Genomic DNA, 17,359 nt, shown 5'->3' with positions numbered 1-17,359 from the left:
GTTAATTGATGGATGCAAGAAATGAAGAACAAGATATATATAATGTCAAGCAAGTAGCTAAATCAGAAACAGATATTGGAAGGTAGGAAAGGGGGATCAGGTTTTGTACCTTGTCTGATTCTGAGACATCTCAACCTTTCTCTTTCACTTCTTGGAATTCTTTCTACTTGGTTTCTTGATCATGCATATATTTATGTACATTTCCATCACAAAAAGGAAGCAACTTTTCCATGCTAAAGCAATTAATTGTTGAAATCTTTAGTATCAGAAGAAGGAAACATTTATTGGTTAATTCACATATGTTGTAGAATTAGGTAATAGATAATTAATTAAACAAATCACACACCATTAATTACCAGTTAATAATACATAATGATCAAATTGTAGGAAATGCAGAAAAAAATTTCAGAAAATCACTCAATAAAAAAAATTTACATTTAGTATTATTATTATAACTCTTCCAATTTTCTGTTCTTTCAGGAAGTAGAGCATGGAAGATAGCTGTGGTAGTTCTTACAGTTCATCAGGTACCATATAATTTTTTTGTTCTTGTTCTTCACTTCCTGTAACCTTTTCCTTTCAAGGAAAAACTACTGTTCTAATGGTATAAAATAATTAGCAGTCAAATTTCATTTTATATAAATTTACATTTTCAACAAGGATTGTCTTCTTAATTATTCCCTTTATTTTAGTAGGGTAGTTAAAATTTTGACCGTTTGGAAATACAGGCAAGAAGGCATCAGAGTTGGAAACACTACAGAAACTGCATGAGGAAAAGACAAAAAAGATTCAAGAACTGAAAGACCAAATTGAATCTGTGAAGCTTCACTTGGAGAGGAGGAGGAAGGAAGTTTCAGAGGAGATGAAAGAATCTTTCAAGAACTTGAGCATGAAATACAATACCCTGAGAGAAGAATGCAGTGCTTTGCTGGATGAAAAGTCAAGGGAATAGAATAGTCTTGGTAATATTATGATTTTCTCGTAAAATCTAGATATTTTTATATTCTGCATTAATTTCCCTTACTAGTAGAACTATTCATGTTTAATAAAAAAAGAAAGCTTGTTCCGTTCTACAAGGAAGAAAAAGAGAGAAATTTTTATCTCTATAGATAAAGTTTTATTGTATGAGTAAGTCTTGTGTAACATGATAGATATTAATCCATATGGACATAAGACACTTTTATTTGATTATAAACCTTAGCCATAATAATAAAATCTAGCTAATTTATGTACTTTCAGCCAAAAGTAATTTGATATTTGGGCTGTTTATTTGGGAGAAAGAGACCAAAATGTTGCTCAATTTCTGCTTCTTTTAGGTTCTCATCGAACATTGAGAACAAGAATGTCTCCACGGCCTGTCCTGACTTCTTGGGAGTCCCTTGCTTTACATGATTGATCAAGTTTCTATAGTAGGTGCCTGCATTATTAACTGTTGCTACATCGCCACCTTCAGATGGCCAACCACTCTCTGATACAACAATTTGCAAATTGGGGCTGCCTGCTTTCTCAAGAGCAGAATAAAGAGAATCCAACAATGCATCAAACAGATTTTGATATCCATATTGACCATCCGTAACCACAATTCCTGCTTCAGTAAACAAGGCATATTCAAGACTGATACTTTGTGGGTCATTAGTATAGCTAAAATAAGGGTATATATTTGCAAGAAGTGGTGCTCCATTTGTGGCTATGAAGTTGATTTGCAGTTTCACTAAATGAGTCATTTGATGGAGGGTATGATATGCCCAACAAAGTTGTGTCTATTGCTGTGGAAACCTTAATTTGGTCTTGTAAATTGGCTGCTACTATTGCATTATGAACATTCTGCATCGCTGGTAAAACATACTTTGCATTTGCATCTCCAGGATGCACTTCATTTCCTACAGCAATGTGGCGGAATTTGACATCAGATGCATAGGCTACAACGTGTTTTGGACCCAAGTTGTTGCAGCTGAGGCATCAGCAAGGTCTTGAAATTTGTCATTGGAAACACCAAGGATGAGTTCTGTGCTTGATCCTCTAATAGCATGGAGTGTTTGTTGATCTGGGTTATAAATTCTCATCCTTCCAATACCGTTTGTCTCACAGAGGCTTACAACTTCTTGCTCAGAAGGTAAGTTATTCCCATTCTTTCCATAGCAGACACCTGTGGATTGTGCTTCTGCAAAAAATTGAGCCAAGGCAAGAGGTGATGATAAGTAAGGCACTTCGACACCACAGAAAATTGTATATGACTTGACATATATGAAGACATCGCAAGGAAATAAGCATATGCAATACCTGTTATTCCAAGGGAAGAAATCAGAAGAGCTAGAAGCAGTAATATTGGAGCCATTGAAGGTGTTTGATATGGAATTCTCTGCACTTGTATCTTCCATCTCCCGTTCTAGATAAAATGAATTGGAAGGGCTTTAAGACGTCAACAGTCAATGCCATTTCTGCATTAACGGATGGAATAGCGGAGCGTGGAACATGTTGACCTGCCTAACCTGACGCTATGATTCCAAATTCAAGGATTACGTGAACAAGAATTCAGCAGGCAAGACTGCTACGGCTTCTCTCTACAAGTCAAGCGGCTTGCAAGACTACACAACCCATCTAAGGATTACCATGTCAAGTTGCTTTTAGCAATTTGGCTACTTCCTACCACAAACAAAATATCTTTTTACCAAATTGTAATATTCGATTAGGCGACCTGTCTTCTTACTACCAGAAGTTTCATTAGATTCTAGAGCATAACTGTGAATTTATACCAGAGTAATTACAGTTTTAAGAATATCTATAATAATAATAATTTTTGCGCCATAATGTTTTTATTGAATATTATATAATACGTTGGAACAATGCAAAACTATCATCCTTTAAATTCAAGATAAATTAGAATGGACATTAATATTTGTTATATATTAATTTTTTTATTATTTTTTTTAGCTCCTATAATAATATTACTATCAATGGATATATACATTTTCTTAAATAAGAAATTTGAGGTGTTAAATATGATTTAATTTAAAGTATTAAGTAAATTCTTAAAATTTATAGTGTTATTAAAAAAAAATTTATAAATCAAATAATTAATTTGAGAAATAAAAACAAAAACAAAACTTTATGTTTTGATATTCCTCAGAAATTTAAAAAAAAAAAAAAAAGGGCAAGGAATTTAATAAGAAAATGTAGAAGTTTAAGGGAAAGGAGGGCAAGAAAGGATCAAGGATCAGAGCAAAAGCACGTATCATTCAATCCCAATCATAGTCCCATTAACAACCCTTTGATCATCACTTTCTTACTCCGCTGATTTCTGATTTCTGATTTCATGACTCCTGCATTGACATGTTGCCGGCGTTGCTAGACGCCGGAGCTCCGATTCAAAACCCTAATCTTAACGGTCAGATTTCTCTTCCTCTTTTGTCAATCTTTAATTCCCTCTTGTTTATATTCGGATTCTCAATCAGAACAACCACCATCACCACCGCTACAAAGCTCTATGAACCCATCAAATTTTGCTGATTTAAATTCTGGGTTTTCAAATTCAAGCGGAAATGCCCAGAATTTGAGATCATCAGGAAAGCCTCTCTCGAGGCCGAGATTGATGAAATTGAGAAGGCAATCCAATTCCCAGAATTTCAAATCCCCAGCTGACACCTTTGCTTGTCCCGGTTTTAATCCGTTTCGACCTGTTTCCGGCCCCGCTGAACAGGATGTTTCAAAGTCCAGTGCATTTAGATTTGGTAGCGGTAGGAATGAGTCATTTGTTTTTGAAACGGGTAAAAGTAGTTTCGGTGGGAATTCAGATTCAGGGAAGTGGAATGTGGAGAACCAAGTCATTGAACAGATGAAAAATGTTAGAATTGGTAGCGGAAACGTGTTCCTGAATAGTAACTTAAATGCAAGCGATAGAAGTGATTTTGTGTTTGGGAGCGATCACAATAAGAGTTGCAGCATTGATGATAACATGAAGAAGTTGACCATTGATGACAATGAAACTGAGAAGGTTGTTGACGAAAGGTCCAAATTTACAGCAAATGATATTGCCAAATTTTGGTTCAGGAGTGGAAACAATGTGACCACTTCCATAGGGAAAAATGCGGAATCAAAGCTACCAGATGAGTTGAAGAAGAAATTGCATATAGAAGAGAGAGATGATTTCTGCGGTGGTAGCAGCATCTCCAGTGCGGACGAATTGAAAGGTCTGGTTTCAAAAGTGATGCAAATGTCAGCAATGCATTTGCTGATAGCTTGGAGAATGCACTTCCTGATCAGATTAAGAATTTGAAAATCAAGGACTCTTTGGATGCTAATGACATTGATAATAAGACCTATGACAAGGATAGTTTTGCGTCTGGAAGCAGGAAAGGCACTAGTTGTCATGTGGATAGAGAAACAGAAAGCATACTGATGAATGAGATGGAGAGCAAGTTGAACATTGCAAGTGCAGTAGGAGAATCTTCTGGTCAAACAACTTCTCGAATCTTTGCCAAGGATATGCAAAATGGAAATGGAAGTGATAAGAAGTTCCCTGATTTTGGTAATTCGGTTCGATGGAATTTAATTTCAAGGGAGGGGTGCAGGGTAAGGAAGCAAGTGCTATTCAAGTTCCGATTGACCAACCAAAAGTTGATGCACAACCAGGTGGAGTTGCAGGACCTTCATCTGCATTCTCATCTAGTGGCTTGGCTGGTGGGTATGCTTTTGGATTGCCACCAACAGGTAGAGAGGAGAAAAGAGATGGATGTATTTTTACAAGCAAGCAAGATGGTGTTGGATCACCCTTTGTTGAATCTAAAACTCCAAATCTGAAAGGAAATCTATTCTCTGGCTTAAATCAGAAAGTGGAAATCAGCGCGAAGTTTAAAGACTCAAAAGGAAAGAAGAAAGAGGAAAGTTGAAACAACCAACCAAAGTCCATCTATGGCCTGGACAAGATTTTGTTTCAAGGGAAAGTGGTTCTCACGAAATCCCAGAGGCTTCTGAATCTCATTCACCAATGGATGTTTCACCATATCAGGAAACATTGTCTGATACTCAATTTTCAAGGGAAACTTCTGTGGCATCAGAGGAGTCCTTCAGTCTTGACAACCAGTGTCCATCAACTGATTCACAACCGTCTGCTTTAAATGATGCCATAGATGAAGATTTGGTTGTTGCAACACAACAAATGGATATAAATGAAGAGTATGTGCAATTCAGAGAACCGGAGAAGGAAGGCTCTGGTTACTGTTCTGATAAAGGTATTGGTGCTGAAAATCCTCCAGAAGATTCCATATCATGGGCTGAAACAGAAAGCTTTAAATCTGCAAATGAGGAAATAGACTTTATCAGTGATATTGTGGTTGCTTCAGCAGAAAATGGAGCCAATTCTAGTACAAATATTGAGAGACAAGGTAGTGATGTCAGGATTCAATTTGGTTCTCCTGCAAGTTCTGAGGATATAGGTAGTTCTGGTTTCACCTTTGCTGCTGCTTCTGCTGCTCAACCATCATCAAAACGTCAGCATAGAAAGAAGAATAGTGTTAACGTTGGTCGCGATTCCTATAATTGCAGCCCAAATGCAAAAGTTTCATATCCATCATTATCTTCAGAGTTTACTCCATTCTCTGGTGCTTCATTGCCTTTGTCCCCTACTCTGGGCAAGAAAGTAAGTATATCCACTCCGTTCCACATGATTGGAGATAACTCTGAGGGGCTTGGACAACAGGAGGTGAAGCAGGAATTTGATTTGATTTCTGCTGCATCTGTTGCAGCTCAGGAAGCATGTGAAATGTGGCGATTAAGGTAATAATTCAATATAACTTCTCATTTGTTTATAAAATGTCTGATTTGAAATATTTTCTTATCATCTTGCCACATTACATTTGGTCTTAGCTGGCCATTATATTTTGTAACCATGGAGTGTCCTTGTTGTTCTGTGAGCATTGAGTCTATTATATTCTTTACTTTTTGTTTATTTTAGGAAACCAAGGATATACATGTGGAGATTTGTCTAAAGCAGAGGATTGTTACACACAAGGGATAAATTGTGTTTCTAAAAGTGAGACATCTAGAAGCTGTCTCAGGGCATTGATGTTGTGCTATAGCAACCGTGCAGCAACACGAATGTCTCTTGGAAGAATGAGGATGCACTTAGAGATTGTAAAATGGCTGCTGAAATTGATCCCAATTTTCTAAGGGTGCAAGTTAGAGCTGCAAAGTAAGTTTTCCCCCCCTTTTGTTCTTTCTGTCCTTTTAATTTGGAGTTATTTAATGATAGTAGTTTTTATTTTTGATCCACATTAGAGCTAGTTTATTTTTGTTGCAATGACTTTCTGCTTAAGAATTTGATAAATATTATATTATTGTACTTTTGTTTCTTCCAATTTTGTTAAGTTAGCTCAATTGAGTTGCATTACCAATTTAGGGTTGGTGCTGTCAAGTAGTAAATTTTCTGCTGTAAATGAATTACGCCAATGGTTTTGTTTGAAGTTATACTTCTCTCAGTGTCTGATCTAACTACCCAGGGTTTTTCTGGAATGTTGTTGTGGCTGTTGTTGAGAAAATCTCTAAGTTAAATATGTGATTAAAGGCGATAGCAATTAAAATTTGTCTCTAGGGTAGATTGGTGTGCTTGGGTAATAAATTCTCCAAAACAACTAAGAGAAAGTTCCAAACTATGTTTTGCAACAACAACATTTATTCTTTCAGGCTTATTCATTTTTGCATAGTGTAATCTGGTTGAATTGCAATATTTTGTGAGTTCAGTTTGCGTGGTGTTTAATATTGACTAAATATTATTTCTTCTTATAATTTTTCTTGTTAAGTTGTTACCTGGCCCTGGGGGAAGTTGAAAATGCATCAGAGTGTTTCAAGAAGTGCTTGCAGTCAGGAAGTGACATCTGTGTGGACCGAAAAATTGCAGTTGCAGCCTCTGAGGGACTACAAAGGCGCAGGTGCTCCTTTTTCTCTCCTTTTTCGAAGTAGGATCTTGTAGTTTGTCCTTAAATCAAATCAGTTCTCTAATGGTCTGTAAGACATGATCTAAAAAATAGATGAAGAGAATGCATATAAATAGATATAGTGTAATCTAAAACTGACCAAAATGATAAATGCCTTACATGTTTGAACTTCTGATTAGTAAAACTTTTATTGCCCTTTGGTTCTGTACCTGATCAGTTTTTTTTTTGGGTCCTGACTGGCAGAAAGTGTCTGAGTGCTTGCAACGTTCTGCTGAACTTTTGCGAAGGAAAACTTCCTGCGATGCAGGGAGTGCTTTGGAACTAATTTTAGAGGCTTCAACTATAAGTCCATTCTCAGAAAAATTTCTTGAAATGAAAGCAACATCCCTTTTCCTGGTTTGTGTTTGTTCTACTTGTGCTTGGAAACTATGAATCTGCATGATGTGAAGATTTTTGGTTTCTGTTGAAGCCCCAAAAGTTGTTTAGAATTGTGTTAACTTTTGTGTTATCTTGCAGCTGCGCAATTATGATGAAGTAATTCAGCTATGTGAGCAGACTTTTGATTCTGCTGAACAGAATTCTCCCCTAATAGATGCTGATTGCCAATCAGCTGATCTGGATAGTAGTGAACTTCTGAAGAACTTCTCCTTTTCTTTCTGGCGAAGCCACCTGATGTTCAAATCCTACTTCTATCTTGGAAAGCTGGAAGAGGCTATTGGTTCACTAGAAAAGCAAGGGGAACTGATTGCAAAATGGTAACTCATACTCCATACTCATATGGAATAACTTTGATTTTAATTTTCTAGTTTGATACTAGTATTGTTCCTTCAGTGGTTTGTCCAGGAATTATAGCAAGATGATGGAATCATTAATACCCTTAGGTGCCACTGTACGAAAACTCTTACGCCATAAGGTACTGGACTGCTTATGAATTTTCTTTCTGAATGGATGATGTAGTGTTTGAGGCGCCTTAATGTTTTATCTCGTGGCATCCAAATGGCTATGTCTGTACATGATGTGTACAACATGCTTGTGTTGGATGGATTTTAGATGGGGTATCCTTTGAAGGAAGAGTGGAACACAATCCTGTTTTGCCACAGGTTTTTTTGAGCGATTTAGTATTTAATCAATTTAACTATGTTATGAAGACATATTAGGGGATTGATAAATCTGATATTTAGACAGAAGAGAAGGCAACATTTTGACAAATTGTTTAAGCATTTGACAGAGATTATCTGAACTTTATTTTTTATTAGATAGCATAATGTTCATATCTAAGAACTTAAAGACATTCCCTGCAGGTGATTTCTTTACCACATCATCATATTTAATAAATATTTTGTTTGTTATTCTCACTTGTAGGCTGCAGGAAATGAAGCATTTCAAGCAGGAAAGCATTCAGAAGCCATTGAGCATTACACTGCTGCCCTGTCATGCAATGTAGAGTCACGTCCTTTTGCAGCTATTTGTTTCTGCAATCGAGCTGCTGCTTACAAGGCATTGGGCCAAATTATTGATGCCATTGCGGACTGCAGCTTAGCAATAGCTCTTGATGGAAATTATCTGAAGGTTTTACTCTGAACTGATTCCTTCTTTTCTCTTTGATAGTGTTATTCACCCTTTCTACACTTTGGGAGTTAAATCTGATGTTTATGAGGAATTTATAATTACTTGATTGGTAAACCCGCTACTTTTTCCACATTTGAAACTATAATTTTTTAAAAAGCAACTTAATTTGGCTCTAGGATCAGATTGCTTAAAATTAGAGAATGTGATACTATGAATCATATAATGCAGTTACTCCCATTTAAATTTGCATCTATTTATAGTGATGTACATGAGCAACCACACTTATATCACTTAAAATGCTAGTAGTGGTGAATTTTTTAACTAATGTTCTCGGTTAAAACATTAGAACTTCTAAATGGAGGCTTATAATAGTTCTCTTAAAGCCAGCTGTCCCACATGCTGATGTGCCGAAACAACTGAAAGAATAAATCTCTGTAGGCTGCTATCAAGAAGATATATCTTGAAGCTTATTAAATTTACTTTGTTATTCAAGCTGATCCTTATGCTTCAATAGGCAATTTCTAGAAGATCAACTTTATATGAGATGATTAGGGATTATGGACAAGCAGCTAGTGATCTTCATAGACTTGTAGCTCTTCTCACTAAGCAAGTAGAGGAGAAGACCAAGCAGTTTGGATCATCTGATAGAATAGGAAACTTGGCAAATGATCTAAGACAAGCTCATGCGTCTTTCCACAATTGAAGAAGAATCCAGCAAGGAGATTCCTCTGGATATGTACCTCATTTTGTAAGTCATTTTAATTTGGCAAGTTTTATATGTCCTCACCTTTTTATGATGTATGTCAGTCTTAATGAAAAATGTAGCTAAGAATCTGAATGCATTATTCTATAGAAAAATTTGCTTTAACTGCAATTTCTGTCTGCATGCATTTGTTAATTAACAGTTGGGAAAATACATGATAGAAGTGATGGGGCCATTTTCACTCTGGAATCAATTGTGCCCATAGTTTCTTTTCTCCCACTTGTTTCTTGGGAGCCATTTTATGATAAATGATGCAGAGAAGCTAGGTTAAACACTCGTGCGCGCACACATGAGAGAGAGAGTATGAAAGTAAAATCTCTGCGGAATTTTATTGATGAAAAACTGAAACTGAAATACATAGTTTTGATAGTATTTATAGTTTTTACAATCCTAATAGGAAAATAGCTTTACTAAATAGTGAATTAAACTAAACCCAAAGGAATACTAAATAAAGTAGGAATAAACTAATCCTAGTTGAAAAAGGAAAACAAATAAATCCTAAATAGTGTAGAAAAGCTTCCTGAATCAATTCTAATCAATTTCTACAGCTGTAGATAGTCAAAACAGGAAGACCAAGTGACTTTAGGACTGCTGGACTTCAAAATTAGCTCTAAAAACGCAGCTTTACACAGCTGGCAGAAAATCACATGCCCAGGGCATGTACTATTCTGTCATTCTGTGTCAAAGTGCTGCCCTGTTGGAACACCCTGTTTTGGCTTCTTTTGCTTCTTTCTTGCTGTCCAAGGCCCGCATCAAGAAAATTATGCATGCATTCTAATTAATAAGCACTTTGGGGAGCTTCTTTCTTGACCTGCTCACACCTTATATTGGATGATTCTTTCCAAGTTCTCTGGCATATGCATCAACATGGTGCAGAAATGATGGTGCGATGTGCCACTTAAAGTGGAAGATTGCATGAGATGAGGGGTAGACTTTTTCAGTTTATTGTAATGCAATGTGATATGGTCATCTAGGTGTTATTTTGAAATAAGTTCCAGTGCAATTAGAGCATCTCTCAACTCATAAAAAGATCATTTATGCTGGTATTAATTTGAGAACAATTAGTAATGAGAAAGCTTTCATCAAAAAGTTGTACTCTTGATTCCTGGGTTAATAGTTGAGATTATCTTGTTTTACTTTGGAACAAACTGCTTAGCTTTTTGTTCAAAGATTTAAGATACTAGATGTTTATAACAAAAATTTAAATTGAAAATTCTAGGAATATAGAGATTTATGATAACTCTCTTCTATCTATTTATTTGTCTAATAATTTTGGAATGTCATATGTGAGGCATGATGCTGTGTATGAGGGTGTATGTGTAAGATGTGATGTGCTATCATTGCTTTAGAAATGTCTTGCTGCTGAATAACTGCTGATAGTTAAGATTAACAAAAGTGGAGGCTTAAAATAGTTAAATATTAAAATGTTGATGGCAGGGGAGTTGAACCTTCTGCTTCAGCGTTGGAAATTAAGAAGGCATACCGGAAAGCTGCACTTAGGCACCATCCTGACAAGGTTTGTTCATATACTGCTTTATAGCCATATCTTACCGTGATTCTCCACACTGACAAATTGATTGATGTAGGCTGGTCAGTCCTTGGCAAGAAGTGAGAATGGAGATGATGGGCTTTGGAAGGAGATAGGAGAAGAAATCCACAAGCATGCGGACAGACTTTTTAAAATGATTGGGGAGGCATATGCAGTACTTTCGGATCCTACTAAGGTCTTACATTTTATTATAGCTATTATGGTTTTGTATTCTTTATTGATTCAAATCTGCTTTTATTTGTTTTTTGAAAACTTGTTCACAGGCCTAGGGACCCCATCTTACCTGAGTGCCTGACCTGAAAAAATGCAATGATTGGGCGAGTGAGTCATACCCAAGCTTGGTGTGTCCCAATCAAAGCCTCTCAACAAACTGGGTTGGGTTTGGGGAGTCATTTCCATTGAGGCCTGACCTTCCCAACAAATAAAATATTTAATTTTATTAACATGGTCTAGCTTCATCAAACATGTCAGGCTGGACCAGCCTTTTGATCAGGTCTAACTTTTTCCATGCAAAATGAGGGCAGACTTATCTAGTGAAGTGTTATCAACTTGCTTTGAGGCAAAGGTGCTGCGCCAATGGGCGTGGGTGTGGGTGCATTTGCCACTGTTAACCTCTGCTTTTCATGTACAAGTTGTTTAACACGTGTTAGGTAAAAATGAAGAATGTTAAGGGAATTGGTTTGTGGGAAAAAGGGAAGTGCAAGAACGGTGTAAGCAATAGATAAATACAAAATCAACTACTAATATAAACGACTACAAGAATGCAAGGCAGTCTAAAAGTGGTTTCTTGTGAAAATCACTGTAACGTTCATACATGATGTTAGGACACTCGCCTGTTAATGTTCACAGTCAGCTTCTTAGAACACTGACAAGAAGTTGAAAAGCCCAAACTAATTGAACATCTACAAAAATATATCGTGTACACTGTAGACTATGGAGAGTCATAATGCATTTGTTTTTTTCCCTGGATTCTTCGCTCTTGTACCCCTCCTGCAAGCAAATCATAATACACTTGCTTATACAACTCAACTCAACTCAACTAAGCCTTTATCCCAAAAATTTGGGGTCGGCTATATGGATTCGCTTTTTCCACTCTGAACGATTTTGGGTTAACTCCTCAGAAATATGTAATGCTTCTAAGTCATGTTGTACTACTCTTCTCCAAGTCAATTTAGGTCTACCTCTTTTTTTCTTTCTATCCTTTAACCTAATGTGCTCTACTTGTCTAACTGGAGCCTCCGTATGTCTACGCTTCACATGACCAAACCACCTCAATCTCCCTTCTCTCAACTTATCTTCAATTGGCACCACTCTTACCTTTTCTCTAATACTCTCATTACTGACTTTATCTAGTCTAGTATGGCCACTCATCCACCTTAACATTCTCATCTCTGCAACTCTTATCTTAGATGCATACGATTCTTTCAGTGCCCAACACTCACTACCATATAACATAGCCGGTCGTATGGCTGTACGGTAAAATTTTCCTTTTAATTTATTGGGAATCTTACGATCACATAAAACTCCCGTGGCACGTCTCCACTTCAACCATCCGGCTTTAATCCTATGACTAACATCCTCCTCACATCCCCCATCTACTTGGAGGACTGAGCCTAGATATTTAAAGTGATTACTTTGGAACAGTACCACTCCATTCAAATTAACTCCTTCCCTATCACCAGTTTGGCCTTCACTGAACTTGCAATGCATGTATTTTGTCTTCGTTCTACTTAACTTAAAACCCTTTGACTCTATAGTACTTCTCCAAAGTTCTAGCTTCCTATTGACTCCTTCTCGTGTCTCATCTATCAGAACAATATCATCCGCAAACATCATGCACCAAGGAATACTCTCTTGTATATGTTTCGTCAGTTCATCTAAAACTAATGTAAAAAGATAAGGGCTTATGGCTGATCCTTGGTGTAATCCAATTGATATCAGAAAATCTCTTGTGTCCCCTCTCACTGTGCACACAATAGTAGTTGCTCCTTCATACATATCTTTCAATACTTGTATGTACCTGATAGATACCCTCTTTTGTTCTAACACATTCCATAAGACCTCTCTTGGAACACTATCATAAGCCTTCTCCAAATCAATAAAAACCATGTGTAGATCTTTCTTCACATCTCTATATTTCTCCATCAAGCTTCTAATGAGAAAGATCACTTCCATAGTTGAACGACCGGGCATGAAACCAAATTGATTGAGAGAGATAGAAGTATCATAACGTAGTCGATGCTCCACAACTCTCTCCCACAACTTCATAGTATGGCTCATGAGTTTAATTCCCCTATAGTTTGAGCAACTCTGTATGTCTCCCTTATTCTTAAAAATAGGTACTAAAATACTCTTCCTCCACTCATCAGGCATTTTCTTTGAGTTTAGAATCTTATTAAATAATTTAGTTAATAATTTGAGCAACTTCATAGTGGGTCCACAGGCTTTACCACTTTCATTCTCTTAAGTGCTTCCTTTACTTCTAAAGATTGAATCCTTCTAGTATAATTTACATTCTTTTCTATTGTTCTATAATCTATATTCACGCTATTACCATTTTGACTATTATTAAAGAGATCATTAAAATAATTTCTCCATCTTTCTTTAATGTCCTCATCTTTCACCAACACTTTTCCTTCTTTATCCTTAATGCACCTAACTTGATTGACATCTTGACATTTCCTTTCTCTACTCCTTGCTAATCTATAAATATCTTTCTCCCCTTCTTTAATTCCAAGTTTCTCATATAACTTTTCAAAGGCCTGTGCTCTTGCTTGACTAACTGCCTTTTTTGCCTCTTTCTTTGCTATCTTGTCTGTTCATATGCCTCATTATTATTACATTTAGGTAATTTCTTATACTATTCTCTTTTTCTCTTCACTGCCTTTTGTACTTCCTCATTCCACCACCATCTCTCTTTTGAGGGTGGTCCATGTCCTTTAGACTCTCCAAGTACTTTTCTAGCTACTTCTCTAATCTTTGATGCCATCTATATCCACATATCATTGGCCTCCATATCTAGCTTCCATACTTCGGACTCGAGAAGCTCATTTTTTAACTTCACTTGCTTTACTCCTTTAAACTCCCACCACTTTGTTCGAGCTACACTATTTCTTCTGACCTTACTTGAATTGTTCCTTAACTTGACATCCAAGACCACCAACCTATGTTGACTTGTTAAAGCCTCCTGGAATGACCTTGCAATCCTTGCATAGAGCTCTAGTTGTCTTCCTGGTTAAGAGGAAATCGATTTGACTTATATGTTGCCCACTTTTGAAAGTCACTAAATGTGACTCTCTTTTTATAAAGTAGGTATTTGCTAGTATTAGGTCGTATGCCATAGCAAAATCCAGGATACTTTTTCCCTCCTCATTTCGACTGCCAAAACCAAAACCTCCATGAACATTCTCATAGCCTTGCCTATCACTTCCTACATGTCCATTCAAATCTCCACCAATGAAAACATTCTCTTCATTCGGTATGCTTTGCATTAAATTATCCATATCTTCCCAAAACTTATGTTTACTCTCACTGTCTATTCCTATTTGAGGGGCATAAGCACTAACTATGTTTATAGTTTCTCCTTCTAGTCCTAGATTTACTAGTATAATTCTATCTCCTACTCTTTTCACAGCTACTACTGCGTCTTTTAATGTTCTGTCTATGATTATACCCACTCCGTTCTTGTTTCTGTCCTTTCCGGTAAACCACAGTTTGTACCCTGAATTACCCACTTCCTTACTTTTCTCTCCTACCCATTTAGTCTCCTGAATGCAAGCAATATTCACCCTTCTCCTTTCCAAGGTATCCACAAGCTCCATTAATTTTCCTATAAGTGATCCAACATTCCAAGTAACCACCCTGATCCTCCTCCTATCCTGCTCCTTCCTAATTGGTCTCCTTCTATGATATCTTCTATTGTTTTCTATATCTATCTTGTGTTCTGTTCCACTATTTGTTCTACTATCTGTCCTATGGACTAACTTCTTTACCCACACCCGTCCATGATGTGGGAACCCATGCTCAGTTAACACCACACCTGGACGCCGGCATGGCGCGTCGCTTTCGGTGAACGCCCTACACCCTTGCATAGTTATCACTATACCGGGGCTCCGATGTAGCGCGTCGTTAGTAGAGGACGCCCCAACGTTTTATATCATTTGAATCCATATCATAGGGTGTGACGAAATTTTTACGCTGGTTGTCACCTACCGCAACCCTCCTCCTTTATCCGGGCTTGGGACCGGCTAAGCGCAAACTACTTAGGCGGAGTTAATACACTTGCTTATATTTTACTCGATTCTCAGCACTCTCATTGCCTTGGACCAGCCATTTTCAGATGCCTTACATAAAAAATTTCTTGTAAGATTACATATTTAGATCACTTGTTCATTTCTTACATGTAGATCAATACAAAGTCGCGGTTCTCCTTCCTGTGTATTTCTAGTTCACAGGTTTTCTCCCTTTTAGATTGATAATCACTTACTAATTTCTTCTTATATTTAGATCAATGCACATGGTTCTCCTTCCTGCATATTTCTTGTTCACATGTTTAATCGGCCTGTGATCTTCTTTTGCCTTGACATTGTGCCCTTAGCATGACATGTTTGCTTAGCCAAACAAACTGCTAAATTTTAGTGTAGTATTTTTTTAAAGTTGTTTTAGTGACAAACTTGGGAGTTTATTTTGTCAATTGCCATCTATTTGCAGCGTTCACAGTATGATCTTGAAGAAGAGCGGATGAATGCCGGAAAGAAACATAATGGAAGAAGCACATATAGTACATACACAGATGTACAGAACTATCAGTTTGAAAGAAGTGGCACTAGGAGACAATGGCGAGAGGTTTGGAGATCATATGGCAGGTAGCACACCAATGGACGGGCCAGCCACTTGGTCAAAGAGATCTTGATAACAATCATTTGTGCTTGCTTGATAAGAATCTCCAGATTTCAGAGTAACTGTTGTGTGTGCTACAGCTACGCATGGTAAGAATTTTGAGATTTCTGATGAAAGTTAATCAGTTGATGGGTTTGATTGATTAGCTGCAGTCTTTATGTAACTTCAATTGAGAGGGCTCAAGATGGGAAGTTGCTTCGGCTACTTTGAGAATTGATCACTTAACACGCAGCAGGAGGATGGTTAAAAGCTTTGGTGAAAATTGTGGTTTTCTCACCCAAAACACCAGAAAGTGCGGGGAAAGAAACTGGCTCCTATTGGGATTTTTGACAGACGATTGTAAACTTGTGGGGAAGTTTGTGAATTTGAAGACTAGAGCGGAAAAAGGAAAAGAAAAGAAAAGGTAAATTGCTTCTTGTTTTTTTTAACCATATATGAGAAAGAAAGTTATTACTAACTATTTGAGGTGTGTAAATGTACTGGAAACTTGTACAGATGAAATGTTAACAACGCAATCAAAGAAATCACCAGATTTTGTTAATTTTTAATTTGATTCTATCATCTTGTAAAGTCAATACATCAACTACAATTTTCTATTGATTTAGCTACTGAAGTAAATGGTTTTGGCATCATACTAATGGAGGGTTTTTTACCGTACAAGGGTAAGTTAAAAATAAAAATTACAAAAAAAGAGTGCGGTATGAAAAATTTACGAGATCAGGGCGAGAAAAGTCAAGAGTCCTCAAAACGCTAGTGTCAGTAGCGTTTTAATGTCCAAAACGCTATTACTGATAGCGTTTTGTGTAAATTAAAAAAAAAAAAACAAGCTGGACGCTACTATAAGTAGCGTCCAGCTTTGTTTTAATTTTTTTAATATTTTAAATAAAATATAAATATTATTTTAATAAATAATATTATAATAATTAATATTATATATTATAATATTTTTATTATAACAAATTATTTTTTAATTTAAAATTAAATTAAAATTTAATTAAATAAAAAATAAAAATATAAAATATTATTATAATAAAAAAAATTAAAAAAATTAAATGAAAACACAGACGCTCTTGTAGCGTTAAACTTCTTAATTTTTAATTATTTTATTTTTACATTTTAAATAAAAATATAAATATTATTTTAATAAATAATAGTATAATAATTAAAATTATATATTATAATTTTTTATTATAAAATTTTTTTTTTCAATTTAAAATTAAATTAAAAAAATATAAAAAATTGTAATGTAATTTAATTTTAATTTTTAATTTAATTTAATTTTTAATTGAAAAATAATTTTAATTTTTTATTTAATTAAAAATATTATTTTAATAAATAAAATCATAATATTTAATATTATACATTATAATATTTTTATTATTATAAAATATTATTTTTTAATTTAAAATTAAATTAAAATTTAATAAAAAAAATAAATAAAAAGTTTAAGAAAAATTAGACGCTGGTAGCGTCCAATTTTTCTTTTAATTTTTAATGATTTTATTTTATATTTTAAATAAAATATAAATATTATTTTAATAAATAAAATTATAATATTTAATAATATATATTATAATATTTTTATTATAAATATTATTTTTAATTTAAAAATAAAATTAAAATTTAATAAAATTAAAAATTAAAAAAAAA

The 17,359-nt window shown here is 35.4% G+C and overlaps 2 protein-coding genes across 2 annotated transcripts; both read left to right on the top strand.

Moving 5' to 3' along the window:
* The first annotated feature begins 4,538 nt into the window (after positions 1 to 4,538).
* Positions 4,539 to 4,922, top strand: LOC131175341 (uncharacterized). The gene has a single exon (XM_058139161.1). The coding sequence runs from the start codon at positions 4,539 to 4,541 to the stop codon at positions 4,884 to 4,886; it is 348 nt and encodes a 115-aa protein (XP_057995144.1). The 3' UTR covers positions 4,887 to 4,922.
* LOC131168796 (uncharacterized) lies at positions 4,841 to 16,250 on the top strand. The gene is given in 13 exon segments (XM_058139162.1): positions 4,841 to 5,772; positions 5,949 to 6,109; positions 6,112 to 6,187; positions 6,795 to 6,916; positions 7,165 to 7,325; positions 7,446 to 7,684; positions 7,761 to 7,842; positions 8,292 to 8,498; positions 9,013 to 9,179; positions 9,181 to 9,246; positions 10,699 to 10,777; positions 10,848 to 10,985; positions 15,521 to 16,250. Coding segments are annotated over 13 exon segments (2,445 nt in total). The 5' UTR covers positions 4,841 to 4,984; the 3' UTR covers positions 15,680 to 16,250.
* Positions 16,251 to 17,359: the final 1,109 nt, after the last annotated feature.

Source organism: Hevea brasiliensis, chromosome 17, assembly GCF_030052815.1.
Source record: "Hevea brasiliensis isolate MT/VB/25A 57/8 chromosome 17, ASM3005281v1, whole genome shotgun sequence".
NCBI classification, from domain to species: Eukaryota; Viridiplantae; Streptophyta; class Magnoliopsida; order Malpighiales; family Euphorbiaceae; genus Hevea; species Hevea brasiliensis.
This window is presented reverse-complemented; position numbering and strand designations above follow the sequence as displayed.